Source organism: Melanaphis sacchari, unplaced genomic scaffold, assembly GCF_002803265.2.
Source record: "Melanaphis sacchari strain LSU unplaced genomic scaffold, SCAv2.0 Contig53_pilon_pilon, whole genome shotgun sequence".
Classification (NCBI taxonomy): Eukaryota; Metazoa; Arthropoda; class Insecta; order Hemiptera; family Aphididae; genus Melanaphis; species Melanaphis sacchari.
In genome coordinates, this window is record NW_020271371.1 from 290,564 (window position 1) to 309,107 (window position 18,544).

The 18,544-nt window shown below is 27.6% G+C and overlaps 2 protein-coding genes across 3 annotated transcripts; one reads left to right on the forward strand and one right to left on the reverse strand.

The window, feature by feature from the left end:
* Window positions 1–497: 497 nt before the first annotated feature.
* LOC112599558 (translation initiation factor eIF-2B subunit epsilon) lies at window positions 498–2,628 on the forward strand. The gene has a single exon (XM_025346493.1). It carries the CDS (start codon window positions 636–638, stop codon window positions 2,568–2,570), a length of 1,935 nt encoding a protein of 644 aa, XP_025202278.1. The 5' UTR covers window positions 498–635; the 3' UTR covers window positions 2,571–2,628.
* A 242-nt stretch (window positions 2,629–2,870) lies between these two features.
* On the reverse strand, window positions 2,871–8,641 carry LOC112599559 (zinc transporter ZIP13 homolog). Of its 2 annotated transcripts, none has more exons than XM_025346494.1 (7): window positions 8,229–8,641; window positions 7,406–7,837; window positions 4,441–4,542; window positions 4,148–4,371; window positions 3,951–4,071; window positions 3,725–3,880; window positions 2,871–3,326 (listed from the first exon to the last, which is right to left on the reverse strand). In XM_025346494.1, the coding sequence occupies exons 2-7, from the start codon at window positions 7,647–7,649 to the stop codon at window positions 3,151–3,153; spliced, it is 1,023 nt and encodes a 340-aa protein (XP_025202279.1). In that variant the 5' UTR covers window positions 7,650–7,837; window positions 8,229–8,641; the 3' UTR covers window positions 2,871–3,150. The 2 variants fall into 2 exon arrangements, with proteins under 2 accessions (XP_025202279.1, XP_025202280.1); XM_025346495.1 differs by having other exon boundaries at window positions 8,206–8,641.
* Between the last annotated feature and the right edge of the window lie 9,903 nt (window positions 8,642–18,544).

Sequence of the window (18,544 nt, forward strand, 5' to 3'; positions counted from 1 at the left end):
CGTTGCCCGAAGAGGATGTTAGAATGAGATACACATACTAATGGTGTTACTATCTTTGTCTTGCACACGGCGCTAATGTCTTAATTTCATATTTTACCGCGATATTATTTGTTTGGTTCTTAAATGTAGTTGCACCTCATTATTTTTAACTTCCACAAAATATTTTATTAATTTAATAAAATATAAATAATTAAATGATAAATAACTAGTTATTATAATTATAATTTAAATAATATAACAAGTATTGAAACATGTTTTGTAGAAGCAATACGTACGGAACGAAGTACATCAGTGTCTTATGACTGGTGAGCATTCCAGTTATCATATAGAGTTCAATGGCATAGACCTTCTACGGTTAGGTTATGGCCGGTAGGTAGGTCGGTCGCAGCGTTGCCGTGACGACGACGCGCGAGACGGCAACGTCGGACAGACCATGTTTACCTTTACGTGTTATCACTGGTAAATCGCGCCACGGTATCAAGGTTGACGTTCTGGCGCGTATTATCATTTATCAGCACAACGAGCTCCGAGTCTGAGAAAATACGCAGTGGCCGCAGCGAGTCGGACGTTGTAGCTTTTGGACGCCTCGACTTTGTCGACCTTTCACCCTAAGCTTTCGTCCGTCACCATCTGCCATGAGCACCAGTAAAGTGCAGAAGCAGGATGTGCTGCAGGCCGTGGTGGTGGCCAACTTCTTCCACAAAAACTTCTGGCCGGTCGCCGACGGAGACAGCGCGTGCCTGATACCGCTCGTCAACCGGCCTCTTCTCCACTACACGCTCGACATGCTCGAGTCTTCGGGTATCGTGGACGTCATCGTGTTCTGCTCCAGTGGAAGCGTGGACCGCATCAAGGCGTCGGTGCAGAGTGCGTCCGGCGCTCGGCGCCTGAACGTCGTCTACACCACTTCGGACACCTGCCGATCGTTTGGCGACGTGCTCCGGCACTTAGACGCGTGTGCACTCATCCGAAACGACTTCGTGTTGCTATGGGGTAACGTCGTGGGCCGGCTACCGCTGTTACCGCTCGTCAAGCGTTTCAAGACCTTGCGACAAAGTGGCGACAGGGGCGCTGTCATGACCATCGTCTATCAGCGATCTGGCGACCCGAACAACACCTTAGCGGCGGACCAGACGGTCGTATTGGCCGCCGACACAGGTAGGGTGCTGTTCCACAACAGGGCCCGAAGCAAGATCAACCTACCGCTGGAGCTAGTGCTCGACAGAACGGTGGACATCAGGCGCGACCTAGTCGACACGAACGTAGTCATCTGTTCGACAGCCGTGCCGCCGCTGTTCGCCGACAACTTTGACTTCCAGACCAAAGACGACTTCGTCAAGGGGCTGCTCATCAACGAGGAGATATTGAACAGCACGCTCTACGCCCACGTGGTGGACGACGACGGGTACGCGGGTGAAGTTTTCGATTGGCCGTCATACGAGCGGGTCACCCGGGACGTGTTGCACCGGTGGACTTACCCTCAAGTCCCAGAAGTGTTGGATAAGTACAGCTTCAAGTACGGTAACGTTTACTTCGGCGAGAACTTAAAGCTGGCCCTGACTTGTGACGTGGGTAACGACACGGTCGTGGGATCTGACTCGAAATTCGGTAGCGACACGATCATATACAACACAGTCGTTGGCAAAAATTGTACGATCGGTAATAACGTCGTGATAGAAAACTCTTACCTTTTCAACGGCGTCAATGTCAAAGACAAATCTGTCATACGGTTTTCAGTGATCGGAGAAAATTGTACAATCAACGAGAACAGCAACATCTCAGACAGCTGTATTCTTGGGAGTGGGGTTGAAATCGAACCAAACACCGAGTTAAAGCAGAAACGTCTACTTAGTTCTGACTCGACTAATAAATCAAAAAAGTTAAGTGCTAAAGCATATGTGTACGACGAAGAAAACAATTCAGATTCAGATGACGACGAAGAGGTGAGAGGTCTGACGTTTCGCAAGAGGTCTTTGTCAATAAACAGTTGCTCATCGTCAGATAATGATGACACTGCATCAGTTGCAGCGTCTATTCCCGATGACACGTGTATGTTCTACTCTGAAGTTGTGGACTCATTAATCAGAGGTTTTGAAGATCACGTGCACTGCGATAACCTAATATTAGAAATTAATTCATCACGGTATGCATACAATATCAATTATAGAGAAGCTAACTTTCAAGTAATTCGAGCAATGTTGACATTGAATAGCAAAGCTGAACTTGAGGCTCTTAACCAAGTACGGTATTACACACAACTGCAATCTAAATTAGATTACTTTATGCCAGTACTGAGGAACTACATAAAATCTACTGATTCGTGTGAGGACTGTCTGTCTGCAATCGAAGACATTGCCAAAGGTGAGGAACTGCTTAACACCGTTATAGTCAAAGTAATTCATCATTTATACAACATGAACATATTGAGTGAAGAATCGATTCTAAAGTGGCATGAAAAGGAAGAGAACACTCAATTTGCAAAAAACATAAGAGAAAAAGCTAATAAACTAATTGAATGGTTAAAAGATGCTGAAGAAGAAACAGATTCTGATGAAGATGACAGTTCGTAATATTTTGTATAAAACTTGTTTGATGTCACATACATATAAATATATATTTATTTATTTACAAAAAAAAAAAATACAAATCTTAGTTATTCGTTCAACAAAAAATGTATAAAATACATTTTTAAGTAGTAAAATAATTAAGGTTAATTGAATATTTTTGATAACATAAATTTTTACATGAATAACTTAAATATAATATGGCTTGGTAATGAAAATAAATTATGTTAAACTTAAAAAATACATTAAATAATGCAATATTGATAACAAAAAAAAATCAACAATGCACAGCCATAAATAAACTAATTAAATCTCTGAAGATGTAATTTTTATAAATATAAGTAGTAATGTGTGGGTCTGTCTTATGGTAACATTAGAAAAAAATTGGATCAGAAAACAGGAGATTTTTATGAATAATACAAATACAATACATAATTAACATAAAATTGTCTAAACAAGTAGTAATAGGTGGTACTTAATTATGTGATTTAATACAGTAAAAATGTCAAAATAATAATATTAAATTATAGTCTTATGATGGGATACATGATAGGAGAGTAGGCAAGGAAAAAAAATATATGTTATATTATTCAAACAGATTTGACATGACAAACATAACTGTTATTCCAGCTATTATCAACATAAACTGTTTAATTGATTCTCTTGGGTTCTCTTCAAGTATAAGTTCAGGTAAAACAGTAACCAAAGAAATATGAAGGAAACCACCAGCTGTAAACGGCATAATCCAAGATGTTTTTGCCTCTGAAAAATAAAATACAATTCTTAAGTTCTAATCATGTGAAGTACAATGTTAGAATTCAAGTATAAACTATTAAACTAAAAAAAAAAGGCCATTTAGAGAAGGTGTAGAAATAAGAGTAGTTATTTTCCATAACGGACCTACAGACTAGTTTATAATTTATATCAATTTTGAAACGCTTTTTTAGTAATGTTGTATGCATAATTATTTTAATTATTTAATGTCAAATCTTTCTTAATCCACAGAATTATTATGAGGGTACTAAAATAAATCACCTAGTCTAAAGATATATGACCTAAATTTATTCATCATAAACTGAATTATTTTGTAACTTATGTAATCACCTTTATTGGTTTAAAAAAAATATCTAAAAAAAATCAAAAAAATGTGATTTACTGACCAACATCACTAGTAACTCCACTACAGTAGATGGCCGTAAGAGCTCCAAATATACCAGCAGAAGCTGTGTATACTTGAGCACATGCAGCTTCCCAACGACTGAACCCAGACTTCAAAAGAATAGCAAAATCACCAACTTCGTGTGGAATTTCATGTACTTTAAAAGAAAAAAAATCTTTAAATCAGTAATAATTGATAAAACTGTTGAAATATAATTTTTGAGTTACCCAATATTGCCAATGTGGTGAACAAACCAACTCTTGGGGATATGAGAAAACTTCCTCCTAATGCCAAACCATGAGTGAAATTATCGATGCAATTGGCCAATAAGTTTAAATAACCACTTATCTAAAAAAAAAAAAAACAAACAGTTATAATTCAAACTTAGTATATTGATTTAACGTAAATAATAATTAAAAATTACTTGAATGTGACTTTTTCCTTTGGCCATCACATCATTATCACATTTAGTTTTTCCTAGGTCCTTAAGGTTGTTATTGACTGAGTTTATATTAGTAGACACTTTCTTATTAATAGTTTCATTTTCATCTATGTCATCTGATAATGAAAACAATTTCTCAACTATGATGAATACTAATAAACCTGCCAGGACCCACCAGCCATCCCGTATCCAGTCAACATGTCTATCTTTAAAATAATAAACAAATGAAATGTGATTATCAAATAATAATAACAGAAGTATATTATTAAACATACCCTTAGAAGCGATCCATACTTCAGGTAAAACATGTAAAAATACATCACCCAACATACCACCAACGGAAAAACTCAATAATAGACGTAAATGTTTACTGCCAGCTAAAAAAAAAAAGTTTTATCATTAAAATATATTCTAATTTATTTATATTTAAATTAATTTCAACAAAAAAAAATCTAATATTTTAACCAAAACCTAACCTAACTTTTATATGCTTTATTTAAAAAAAAAACAATATCTATTTAATTATTTTATTTTTTAAAACAACTACCTATGCATCATTGATAGTTATGAAACTCTCAATAGTAAATATTTGGTTATACAAATTAACTAAACCTAAAAATATTATTATTTAACGAGTCAAAAATTAATTGACAATAACAGTCAATGCATTGAAAAAATCTTTTTTCCTTATTTGTTCACTGCTAAATTTTAAATAATAAAAGTAATAATATCTTTATAAATAAATGAGTCATTCAAAACTATTATTAAAGCCCCGTGTAAAGACTTTCGACATAAAAACCAATATGCCAATAATTAAAGTTCAAATAAACAAACTGTTAAAACAAAACAAATAATATATTTAATTAACAAATGCATTTTAATCACATCTATATGAAATTAAGTTTTGAAAGAGTGAAATAGTAACAGTATAGTATAATACATAACTACATGCCATGTATGATATTTTACAGTTATAATTTCAATAAGCACACATGTTTAACAACAGCTGTAATTAATTTAATTTACTAATTGGTAATTGCGTCAATATAAAGGCAATATTTAAAGTAGAAATTATTAAAGTTTGAATAGTAACATATTTATTATGCATCCAAAATTAATTTTAATAACTGAAAAATGTATTATACATAGAGGAAAATGATCTTGTTATTTAAATAACCTTGTAAAAGTGTGGAGACAATATTAATTATAAAAATACTTTACTGCAACTAAACCAATGCTATTGTTTCTTAAAAATAAAAATAACTAATCTATTCAAACAAAATTTAAAGACAAGATAAATGTACTCTTAGTTTATTAAAGTCATAGAATAATATTAACTTATTTCACATAACATAATATGTATTTAATTGGTAACTAATTTCTATAATTTTTTTTTTTTTTTATGCTAACAAATAGTTTAAATAGGTATATTCTAACAACCTACAAATATTAACCTCATATTCTCCAAAAAAAAAAAAGAAATATGTTTTTATACACAAATAATCAATAAGCATAAAAATGCACTTTAAAATAATTTTTTTTTTTTATTTTAACAAAAACATTAACAAAAAAAAAATGAGCTAGAAATGCAATATTATTATTAGAGGTGTATCAAAATTATTAAATATTTCTTCAACATAACTAACTAAAAACAATATTAAAAGAAAATTAAAATAAATAATGTTTTTTTTTTTTAATATTCTTAAGAATATAAAAAAAAACCATCTAAATTAAGTGTTTAATAAATTTAAATAATTTTTCACTCTCAAAAAACTGTATACATTCAATGGATATATGAGGATGTACTCTACTTATAAATCATATTTATTTCATTGATTATTACAATAACAAATCAAAAAACTCAAGAGAAAAATAAGTATGAAAATGAACTTATACTTAAAACCATTATGTATTTTTTTTAACCTAGCTGAAACTCAAAAATATCTTTTGCAAGTCTATTTGGACAAAATTTCAAGTATTAAAGTATAGTTGCCCGAGTAATTAATAAATACATTAACAAACTGTTTTTTTTTCTTTTAACTAGTTTAATTTTAACTACTGACATCATATAATTAGTAAGTACAATGTACCATAAAATAAATAATTACAACACAGTTACTCACATGTAACATTTTTTTTGATCACTTATTTAAAACCAATATTTTTTTTTATGGCTGAATGCATACATTATTGACTAATCAATATCGAAATTATTTTACATCTGAGTTACTTGGTACCACAGATTTTTACTGAATTAGTAAGTATACAATACAAATTAATTTTATAATATAATCAATGTGAAAGTGTCTAAAGAATATACTGTTTATTAATAATGAACAATTAATTTGTCTAAAAGTATATTCACCAAACAGGATATATTTAATCGAAAGTGTATCTAATTTATAGACAACTGTCAATCATCTTCAAGGCTAACTAGAGGATCTTAGACATTTATGCTAAATTTATTAGTAAGGCCATTATAGATTTCTTTGTTAAGTCAAAATATTTGTAGCCTGATTTGTAATTATACCTTAAAATATATAACTTAATTTATAAAACATATTATTATTAGTTTTAATATTTTATGTGAAATAAGTTAACATTTTATAAATGTCTTAAAAAAACTCATAGTTGTTAGTTATTTCAATACAATACATTATTTATTTATTTATTTATTTATTTAGGACTGTAGTAAGTAGTAAATTCATAACATTTTATACTTATTATATAAATCACTATAATATAATAAGTTATACAAGTTTAATACACATTATTTGAAATAAAATAATAAATATTATTTGAAATGTATTATAATTATAAATTAAAACTTTTTTAAGTATACTTCATTACTTTTCTCTCTTTATTTATTTGTTTGCCATTAAGTTATTTTATTATTGGATATTGAGTGCATAATCACATCACCAATTAAGTAAGATATATCAATTATTTAAATACATTTATTCAAATTTTTACTATAAAATTATATTGGTAAGCTTAAAATATATCAACACCTTTATCTTATTATTACTTTCGAGATAACGTCAATATTGTATGCCAATGTTCAAACAACTAAACAATTATTATCTAGTTAAAAATAAAAACATTGATTAAAACCAAAATTATTAAATTAGATTAGAAATCTAGTAAATTATGATTTCCTAACAGTAACTTCACCTAAATTCCATTATGAAATAATAGAAAATAAGTTGGTATCATATAATAAGTATAATGAATACTTACGTCCAGTCTTTAGAGAAATTGAGTCGTTGACTGGCAATATAAGTAGAGGGAAAAGTCCACTAAGACCCACAACGATAGATCCAATCACAGACATGAAAATTGGTTGATATTGAGTGGACAGGAACATTGTTGCAGTCGTGCCCAGGATATTTGAGTAACAATCGCTGAATAATCCGTGACCAAACAGCGTAGAGTTCTGAGCGTCGTATACAATAGGAGCAGTGTTCATGTGATACGCACTCATAGTGTGAGAATACAAAAATGATATGTGCGATTTTCAAGTAAAAGAAAATCCACGAATAAGTGTTTGTTGGACAGGGTGGTGGACGTCCAAGACTGCTATGAATGCTTCTAACACTGCACAGCAATCTCAACCTCAGAATAGGTTGTCGAGTGTTTTTTTTTTTTTTTATTATTATCAGCTCACTTCACCTGAAAAAAAATGTACTCAATAATAATAACATGAGAAGAACAGCAACATTAATCTAAAACGCAAATAAATGATTTATAATCGTCTCTAATAGACTCTCACACACGCCACTCTCTTCTCTCACTCTATCTCTCTCTGTCAGCATTTCTGTATCTTTCCTAGCCATCGTGTTTACTACTAGATACGACAATACGCAATATTTACACAAAAGAGCATATTAAGTAGGTATTTATTAGAGTAGTTATTAATATTATTACTTGCCAGGTTTTGTTTAGCACCTACGACCTATCTATTCGCTATTCGCACTTCGCGTTCAGCCAATAATGATTAAACCGGCTAATTATAATATTATTAAGTATGTAGAATGTACCTAGTATTTATTATTATTATTACCAATGACCGGGTTATCTCGCCTTGCGGCACTCGTCTGCCGACTAGGCGGGCAATTCGTCGTCGCTGTCGGCACGTCCGCCACAGACGATTCCCATGTTTTTTTTTATTATTATTGTCTGAACAGTTTTTTGTTCTCCTGGTGTGCGCGCTTTCCCGTCGGGCCTTGGTTATTTAGAGTAATTTGGTAGATACAATTTTTTTGATACTAGCTATAACGACCGCGATTGATACGCATTCGACATTACCGTTTTTGATAAAAGTTAAAACAATAAAATTATTATTATTTTAATGACGAAAAATACTTGATACGCAAACGTAACGACGGTAATAGACAACGGCAATAGACTTGTGATCAACGTTAGAACTCGGTTTGGTACGAGCGGTGCGGCTGCTGCAGACTGTAGTGTTATTAGTTTATTGTTGTTGTTGTTGTTGTCGTATCAATGGCGGGGATGGCGGGGTGGTGATAGGAGCCAAGGTCGCGACGACGATCGACCAACCACGACGCCTGACGAACGGAGCTCGCGACAGGAAATAAACGGACAAAGCACGACGGCCCTTCCTCTATAGTTCAGACCGTAAATCATAATATAATCATTATTGTGTACAGAATATTTCACTATTATTTTAAATTACTTATATTATTGTGAAAATTATCTTGAGTTTGGACTGTCGTCGCGGTCGCTCTATCTAGCGGTTGTCAATTTGATCTAAAGCACATTCCCCGCAGCTGACACACGGCAATCACCGACTCTAATATTATCTCAGATCTCTATAAACACTGAATTTTATAGGTACCTAGTATTAACCAGGACGATTATTTTGTCTAGCTCATGTCTCAGGAAATAATTGTGACTTTGTAAGAGTCGAGAGATTCACATATTTTTACGCAACAGGTTGAGTGTAATGCATGTTGTTTGAATATTGTCTATAATAATGTAAGCAATAGTTTAATATTGTGATTTTAACAAGAATCCTATGTTTTTTTTTATGAGTAGGTATTTAATAAAAAGGAAAAATTGTATACGTTATTTGTAGTATATCTATACCAACATACTACTCTTTAAAATTTATGAGTAAATCATTGGTAGGTACCTACTTAAGTACCTAATCGCAACTACACGAAATCATAGGGTCACAATCACGAACAAAATAATAACATTTTTAAGATTAACAGATTTGTATAAACTCTTTTGGAAATTAACCATTTACTCTTAAGAATTAGAAATTGTAAATAAATCTAATAAATAATAATAATAAACTGTAAATAATGTATAGGTTCTTTATAAATTATAATATACCTAGTTAGTAGCTAATAAATAATAATCATTGTCATTAATTGTCGTTGAAGCGTATTCAATCAATGAAAAAAAGCATAATATGAGTAATGTAACTCTTATTATCGTCTATTACGAGATAACACGCAAAATGACACTTATTACCCGACAACCGATGATATAATGTTACACACTTACATCAATTTAATAATATTATATAAATATACCGATATATAATACCTCAATACATAGGCCATATATAATTAACATTACTTTATATTATGTCTATTATTATTATATATCAATGCATTTTATGGTCTCGAAAAATCATTTTTTATTGATTAACTATTACACATTTAATGGAAGTTAGAGATAATAATATAATGTAGTAACTGTTTACTATAATAATTATATTAATATATCTGCATTAATTGACGGTCGTTCAAGAAGCGCTCGATGTTTATAGTTATTGAGTTATAGAGTTTACTTCTCTAATCATTATTCACTGCAGTCTGCTGTAAATATAACGTAGCAGGTATATTATAATGATTCTCAGGCATTAAAATAAAATATGTTTAATTTCAAGATCAAGAAATAGAAACCGGTGTCCGCTGGTTTCAAACCCGGTTTTGTAATCCGAAATATTTCGTAACTGCACGTGTATAATATACAATATACATATAGTTATTATATAAGTTTAAGCTATAAGCAGATGCATATCTAATACTAGGAACCCGACTTCCAAAAGAAGTAAATCTGTTTGAGTCACCGAAAACAGGATACAATTTATACGCATTCCTATGCAGTATGCACCTATACGACGTATACAACACTGCACTATGTTTCAATTCAACAATATGGGACTCATCTATGAAAATTAAAGAGTGGATTTGAATAATTTTATTTTTTAATTTCTCCAAAAACGAAAACGAATGAGAAATTTGGTATGCTGTATATATTTTATATTCTATTAAACCTGTATGGCATATAATATGTATATATATATATATATATTATATACAAATATATGCGTGTGTACTGTGTATTACGTTTAAACTTTAAACTTTAAAGTAGGTACCAAAATGAAATTTATTTCCATTAAGTATGAATGTATGATTGAATTTAGAGTACGCCTCTCAAGTTGCAAATATTTATTTCCGATAACTATTTGCGGTCTGACATGCAATGCACAAAATATAGGTACCTGCATCAAATATTTGATGTCCATGAGACCAAAACTACAAAATCACTAAGTACTCGTATAATTATTAATATTCATTTAGATAAATGTTTTTACGCATTATTTATAGTTACAGGTAATTTATATTATATTACCATAAATGTATTTATATGTATATCAAATACTTATTGTATAGATTTACAAATATTTAAATAATTACCTATATATTTTTTTCATTAATGACCTTTTATTCTTATTTATATTACTTACCATTTTCGAGATTAAAATCACCTTTTCTTTTCATACTTGTTCATAGTGAAACTAAAAAAACAAATAAGATTCGTGAATTAAAATTAATACTTGGTCGTAGATTAAAACATTTAAAACTGTGTATATTACACTTAATAGTATCTTAAGCTTACGAGTTACGAGTAGGTCCCAAAAAATAGTTAATAAATAACAATAATAGGAATAATAATAATATTATATGAAAATTGACAGTGTAGTGAACTCAGTACTCCTCGCTACGTTTATACAGTTTCTGAAAACGCGGTCGGTCTCACGTTTAGACATGAGGATACCTATCTGTTAAGACGAAAGAGGTGAACAATCGATTGTAGAGTATATAATATATAGTTATTTATTAACTCGAAGTATTACTTATACAATTTGTGAATAGAGTTTAATAATTCTATCCAAGAAATTAGTTGAACAAAAACTAGGAATTTGGACTTATAATACAAGTGACGATGTTATTAAGACTCCGCCCAACAATTCAACTATAAGTATGATAAGATGGAAGTATATATACTACGTATAGACTAATTCTAATTGAATTGCGTATCGAGGCTGTAATGATACACTATAGAGACTGAGGAGATAGATTAAAAAAAAAACAAAAATTTGTTGATGTACAATGTTCTTTTTTTCTATACTATTTATGGCAAATAATATTAAAAATCAATGTAGATGCTTTTCCTCGTGATCTTTGGTTTAGGGTAACACCTACGTTTTTAATATCATCTAGGTAATAAACAATAAAATACATTATTATATACAGTACCTAGAGTAACGTCTATGTTTGGCAATAATACAACATGAGTGATAATAGTATAATATTGTTTACTATAACACCAATGTTCTATAATATTTCCAATAACCGCTGTCGGCTGTAATAGGGAACTACTAACCATATTAAGAGTTTTGAGTTCTTCATTTAATATATATTATACATCATGTTATCTAAATTTTAATGCGCTTTTTAATTTGCAATTTTATCGATGAAATTTACATAGGTACCTATAAGATATCAAATGAATACGTAATATATTCCACACAGAGTATAATTCATTATGGTCTACATAAATTGTAATATCATTGTCGTTAAATATTTACTCACAAAATGTCATATCCAAAATTAGCCCTCTTGAATTTTTTTTTTTCATATACACGTCTGCATGAGTAAATTACTGTATACATTATTTAATACTTAAACAGACGCTTACAAAGTGTGTAACAGTGAACGAGAAATTTAACAAACGAAATCAAATTACTTCCGTACTACGTTGTTCATTATACTTGTATTAGTATGTAAATATTTGTATTCTACAAATTGTCTTTTTCTATATATATATGTTAATAGATTAATATTTAAACTAGCGTTATTTGTCATTTATTGTCATTAATAGGATATTAGATATTTATTATTTACTATTTAGTATTTATATAGGTATAATATATACAGTTAATATAATGTACAATATTCCAAAATACTCGTATTATTGATACATTTAAACAAATTATATAGGTATTATATCATGTTTTTTTTTTTTTTTTAGTTAAAAGTTTGCAAAATAGTAATGTTACAATAAATTTAAAAAAATATATATATAGTATAAAATATATACTTATATATTACAAAATGTAGCAGAAAGAACTGCTGAACGTAATTAACTAAAAATGACTATATATACATGTACCTACATCAAAAATTAATTTAAAAATTAAATGGTTATTGCTAATTAATAATTATACGTAATAATTATGTATAAATAAATTATTATTGTTAAAAACACTATTTATTACATGCTTACTTAATTAGGTACATTTGTCACATATTTTAGAACATACTCGTAGGTACCTGTAATGTCTATATGTTTATAGCCCATATAAGTATATTTTACGAACACAATGTGAAATATACAAATATACTTATTTGTATTTAATTGGTTATATGTATTTGAAAATAAAATAATTTTATTTAAGAGCATTTAACTTCAGTATCTAAAACAACAATTATAACTACTTACTACAATGAAACGATAAATTTAATTAATTAGTGCTATATGTGCCAATTTTAATCAATGGTGTATTTTTTCTGTAAATATATAATATAGAATTTGTTTTCTGATAGTTGGTATTTTTGTTTATCGTTTTAAAAACAAAGACGATAAGAGTATAATGTAAAAAAAAAAAATACCTCAACTTAATTGTAAATTATAATTTATAATTTGTAAGGTATTCGATTCATTATCAAAAAAAAAAAAAAAAAAAACATTAAACAAATGATGCATCGTTTATAGTAACAATAAATTATACATATATTGTTACATTTAAACTATTTTTTTGCGCTAAATTTGTATTTTAAGTTGATAAATTAATTGTTATCAATTCACGTGAGACCACTTATTTGCATGGGTTAGGTTATCAGTTTTAAGCAAAGGTGGGCAAGTTAATGAAAATATTTAATTAAAGTTAAGTTAGGTTAGGTTAGGTTAAGTTAAAAGAGCACAAGATTGATAAGTTAGAAGTTAATCGTTAACAAATTATAAATTTTATTCGATAAGTTAAAATTTAATATAGAAAAAAATATTAACTTAACTCGGTTTAAAAAAATTTGATCAATTTTTTTTTAATTTGTATGTAAATTACATAAAGAATAACTATATCTTTCTAATTTACTAAATTATAAAAAACAAATTTATTGAACTTTTATCATAATGTAAATACTCTTTTACGTTAGAATATATTATAATATTTATTAATTTAATCTATACTAATCTCAAATTAATAATTTAATAAATATTTTTTTTTCGTATACAATATAGCAGTTGAAGGTCATAAAACTTTAAAACAATGCAATTTATAATTCATAATTTTATTTAAAAAATGTCAAATATCAACTGCAAAAAGCTAAGTTATTTCAACTGTCAATGAAACTCCTTAAGTTCATAAGTTTATTAGAAGTTAAACTAACTAGTAGAGTTAAAATTAAAAAAAAAAAATTTACTTTTTAACTTGGTAATGCCCACCTTTGGTTTTAATAATGTATAAAATAATTAATTAAGCATGTTAACTTCCATTTTTCATTTGATAATGAAGTATTATTATTATTGAAAGTTTTAAATATACTTAAAAATTGTATTTTAAAATTCTTGAGATTTTTTTGTGCTACTTGAGCCACTAAAAGAGTGTCTTTTAACAATACAACGTCTGTTTTTGAAATAAAATCCTCACTATTGATACACTGTTTAGTGGGTAATTTTTTTAAAATTATACCTAATTCAAAATTTAAAATAGTAGCTTTTTAGTTATTAAACTATTAAAGTCTTTATATTAAATATAATTTCCTTAAAAATGATTTTACAAAAGCATAAAATAGATATAATATCGGATATGATATTTACCCTTGAATTATTTTTATAAATTATAAATATTGATAGATTAATATAAATTACTATAATTTTCAAATTATCATTGATAGGCATCATATTTTCATCAAAATATTTCTATTACTCATTGTCATAGATCTATTATCCTTAGTATAGAAAGTTAAAAAACCTAATAAACACTTGTTTGAATATTGATTTTAATAAATTAAAATTTACAGGAAAATTACTGTTTATTAATTTAAAATAGAAAACAGAGGTTCTCATTTGAAAAAAAGAAGTTATATCTGTATATCCACAAGACATTTCATAAGTAATAAAAAAATCTCGTCAGTTTGAAAATATAATCTTATGGTGTACATACTGTACATATATAAAAATTCTAAAAAATCTCCTGACGAAATATCTGATATGGGAGATTGCTTCACTCGGTCATTCCAATGACTATTGAATATATATATATATATATGTTATTAATTAAGCTTATTGTTCATTTGTTTGTAACAAATTGCTGAATAAAAAATTATGTTAAAAAAAAAAATCAAATTTTGAATAACTACATTATTGAAGAAAAAAGGGGGTGAACATGGTTAATGAATCTTTCGTAATACATTTGTTTTTTTTTTAATTTATATATTTGTAAATTGTAATTCAATGTACAATAATCCTAAACAATTACCTTCATGTACCTACCTAATTTATTAAATAATGGTATTTTGTATTAATAATCATATTATTATTATTTATTTAAGATTTTATATATTAAATAAAATATTATAATTAAAATAATAATTTTAATCAATTTTTAATAATAATAGTAAATTAGAATAATAAATAATAATTATTACGACATTACACATAAGAAAAAAATATACATTATTTATTTAATAAATAAAATAAAAAATATAGAGATTAAAAAATATTAATATAAATATACAATTAATAAGTAAGTATATACATTTTTCCCTTATTTAATTACAGTAAATTATTTAAGTACAATGTATTTTCATGTCAATGTTCAAAATTATTACAATACGTATGATAAAAAAAAATATTGTTATGATAAAAATAAACTATTCATAAAATTTATACTAGATCAATATTTATTTATTATTTATATTATAATTAAATAAAAATTATTATTATATCACATAAAAATTCATCATATATTTTTATTTAATATTTTTTTAATACTTATTTACATTATTTTTGGTAAACAATATATTATAATCTTTACCAGCCAAGAGTATTACTATATTAATATATTTTAATGTGGCTACATCGTAGATACTAGATGTAAAATATTTAATACGCATGAAAGAATGCCACGGTTAAAGCTTTTATGTTTGAAAATGGCTTTGTTCCAAAGAATCTAACAAAGCATTTTAAGAACTTGATAATTTTACATATTGTATAAGTATAGATGTACAGTACACTGTAAACATAGTATGATTAAAAATAAAAAAAAAAACTTTTAGGTATGCATCTGTATTAGAATACAAGACAAGGCAAAACATATAAAATGATTACGTATTATCTAAAATAATTAATATAATTAATTATATTTAAACGATTAAAGCAACTGAAGATCAATTGTTTTTTTCCAATATAATATGTATACTATACAACATAATATTATGTTGTATTCAATTGTACCCATTTATTTTTCCTAAATTGTTCACAAATGAATAAATAATAAAATTGTGACCAACTGTTTGTATGCTTATAGGTAGGTACAAACTACAATTTAAACATAAAACGTACGAACGAGACACAATGAAAACGTTTTCACATAATCTATTTCTTTCTTACTTGATGGTTTATTTATTAGATTAAGAATGTGAATACACACGGAAATTTATACATTCATGCTATTAATGACACAAAGAGTGAAGGTAACATGAGAATTTTTTTTAATTCAATCACTATTATATTAAATGTCTAAATAGGTACTATACCGCAATCGCCAGTATGTATTGCTTACAATATTTCAATATCGATACGTTCTAGGCTTCTAGAACATAAATTGTTATGTTAAATATTCGCAAACGTAAAGAGTATAATCAGTAACTATTATAAGCAATATGCATATATTATCATGATAGTAAAAAGAGAATATTCAATAAATGTTTACAGTTTAGGTGCATAATGATTTAAGCAGAACAATTAATATAATATCGTTTATGTAAACATTGTTATCATTTTAAACGAACGACAGTACATTTATGCTATATATTTTATTTATATTGTGGATATTTTTTATTATTTTGCCACACAAATCATATTTTACAAGTATTATAATATTTTACGATGAATGATGAATGATGATGCATGCTGCACGCATAATACTTACTTATTTGTATGTGTAGTTGCCATTTTGTGATTTATGTCAGGCGGTTTGTTGTTCATGAGTGATAACTTTCATTATGCTTTTAAAAAAATAATTTTTATTTAAATTCATTGACCGATTGAATTATTTTAGGGGGCCAATATCCTTCTGTCAACCGTCTGTTTGTATACGAATAATATTGTAAACTTAGTTAAGATAAAAATGTATTTTAAAAGTAATATTTTATAGGTAGGTACTTTTATATTTCATGCGGAAGCCCGTTGGTTTTTAATTACTAATGACGTGCAATACATTTCTATGTGGAGAAAAATTGGGGAAGAATTTGGTAAATATTTTTTAAAATCTATTTTCCTGTTACCAAGAGTGAATTTTCCTTTTCAACCTTCCAAGATGTTATACACAAGTATCAATTTTATATTAAGCTTTCTTGTGAAATTTGAATGTGTTTATTTGGATTATTTGAACTAGGTTATGATAAACGCATTTTAATAATTTTAATGCTAAAAGTGCCTTTTTTATTTGTGACTTATAGCTAAAGTAAAAAGAAAAGAAAACCGTTGGATTATTAAAATATCAGTGTCTGTATTTAATTTATGATTTTACAACATAATTTGTAATGTAATGAAACTCGGTGCCATTGATATAATCAATAAATTAGGTACTATGGTATGTAATACTTTAATTATTGAAATAACTAAATTATAATTTACTGATTTTTTAATGAAAAAATTAATGAAAATTATTTCACTGTATAAGTCCATAAAATACTAATTGCTATTAATATTATAATAATACACTCATGAAATACACTTAAAGCTACACATATATTTAAAGTGACTAATTCGCTTTATATGAACAGTCCTAGTTGAACTATGAATAATAACAATTATATAGGTATGTAAAAGTAAATGTTACCCCATATTCCTTATTATATAAATTTTGAGATCGTATAATTTATTTATTTTTCATTTAATACGTTCGTGTAATAGTCATCTCGCAATAATTACTAATTTCAATAGTAAAAATATGTTCATATTACGCGTTTATCAATGCATAAATTATCAATTATTACCTAAAATATATCATGATAGACGTTAAACAGACGATATTTTCACTAGACAGTAACTCTTTAGGGGAAATAGTTGATAATATTTCATTATTACTATTGCACATATGCATACAGTCGTGTACGATAAACGAATAAACAATAATACACGCTGAACTGTTCAACAACTTTCATTGTTTATACATTTATAATTACACGTATTATATTATTGATTTAAGTATGAGTAGATTGTTTAATTTATATAATTAATTTTTAGGTACATAACAATTAGAAATCGGGTGTTTATATTAATACACGTCTTAATATGTATTTATTTATTTTATTTTATTTCCTTAGCTAATAAAGACATACTGGATCTTACTGTGAAAAACTGTTGTGGAAGTCCAAGGACTATTACAATATTTATAGTCAATGTATGTTATCTAAACTATATTATTACTATATTAGGTACTATGTTAAAATCATCTAATTATAATTTAATAATTATAAGTGTGCAATAATAGTATAATTCATAGAAAATATTTTAATATTTTTTTATTTCAACGTATATGCATTTATATGTGCTATATTCATCTATGGACTTTGGTAGTTGAGTTACTTGGTTATAATATTAATTAGTAATTCTTAGCACGAATTTAAATGTTTAATTACTAATGACTAATAAGTAAATTGTTAAAAAATTAAATGACTTTTACTATTCCATCATTTTACTAGTGGTCCTTTTATAAAAAATATGTTATACGGCACTGAATTCTTAGAATATTTTATTTTTTAT

Excerpts from the sequence above, each read along its gene's own strand:
- LOC112599558 (XM_025346493.1), top strand. The coding sequence starts at position 636 with ATGAGCACCAGTAAAGTGCAGAAGCAGGATGTGCTGCAGGCCGTGGTG.
- LOC112599559 (XM_025346494.1), bottom strand. The coding sequence starts at position 7,649 with ATGAGTGCGTATCACATGAACACTGCTCCTATTGTATACGACGCTCAG. Across the intron at positions 4,072-4,147 it reads AAGGAAAAAGTCACATTCAA|ATAAGTGGTTATTTAAACTT; the intron begins GTAATTTTTAAT and ends TTTTTTTTTTAG. Across the intron at positions 3,327-3,724 it reads TGGAGTTACTAGTGATGTTG|AGGCAAAAACATCTTGGATT; the intron begins GTCAGTAAATCA and ends TTTATTTTTCAG.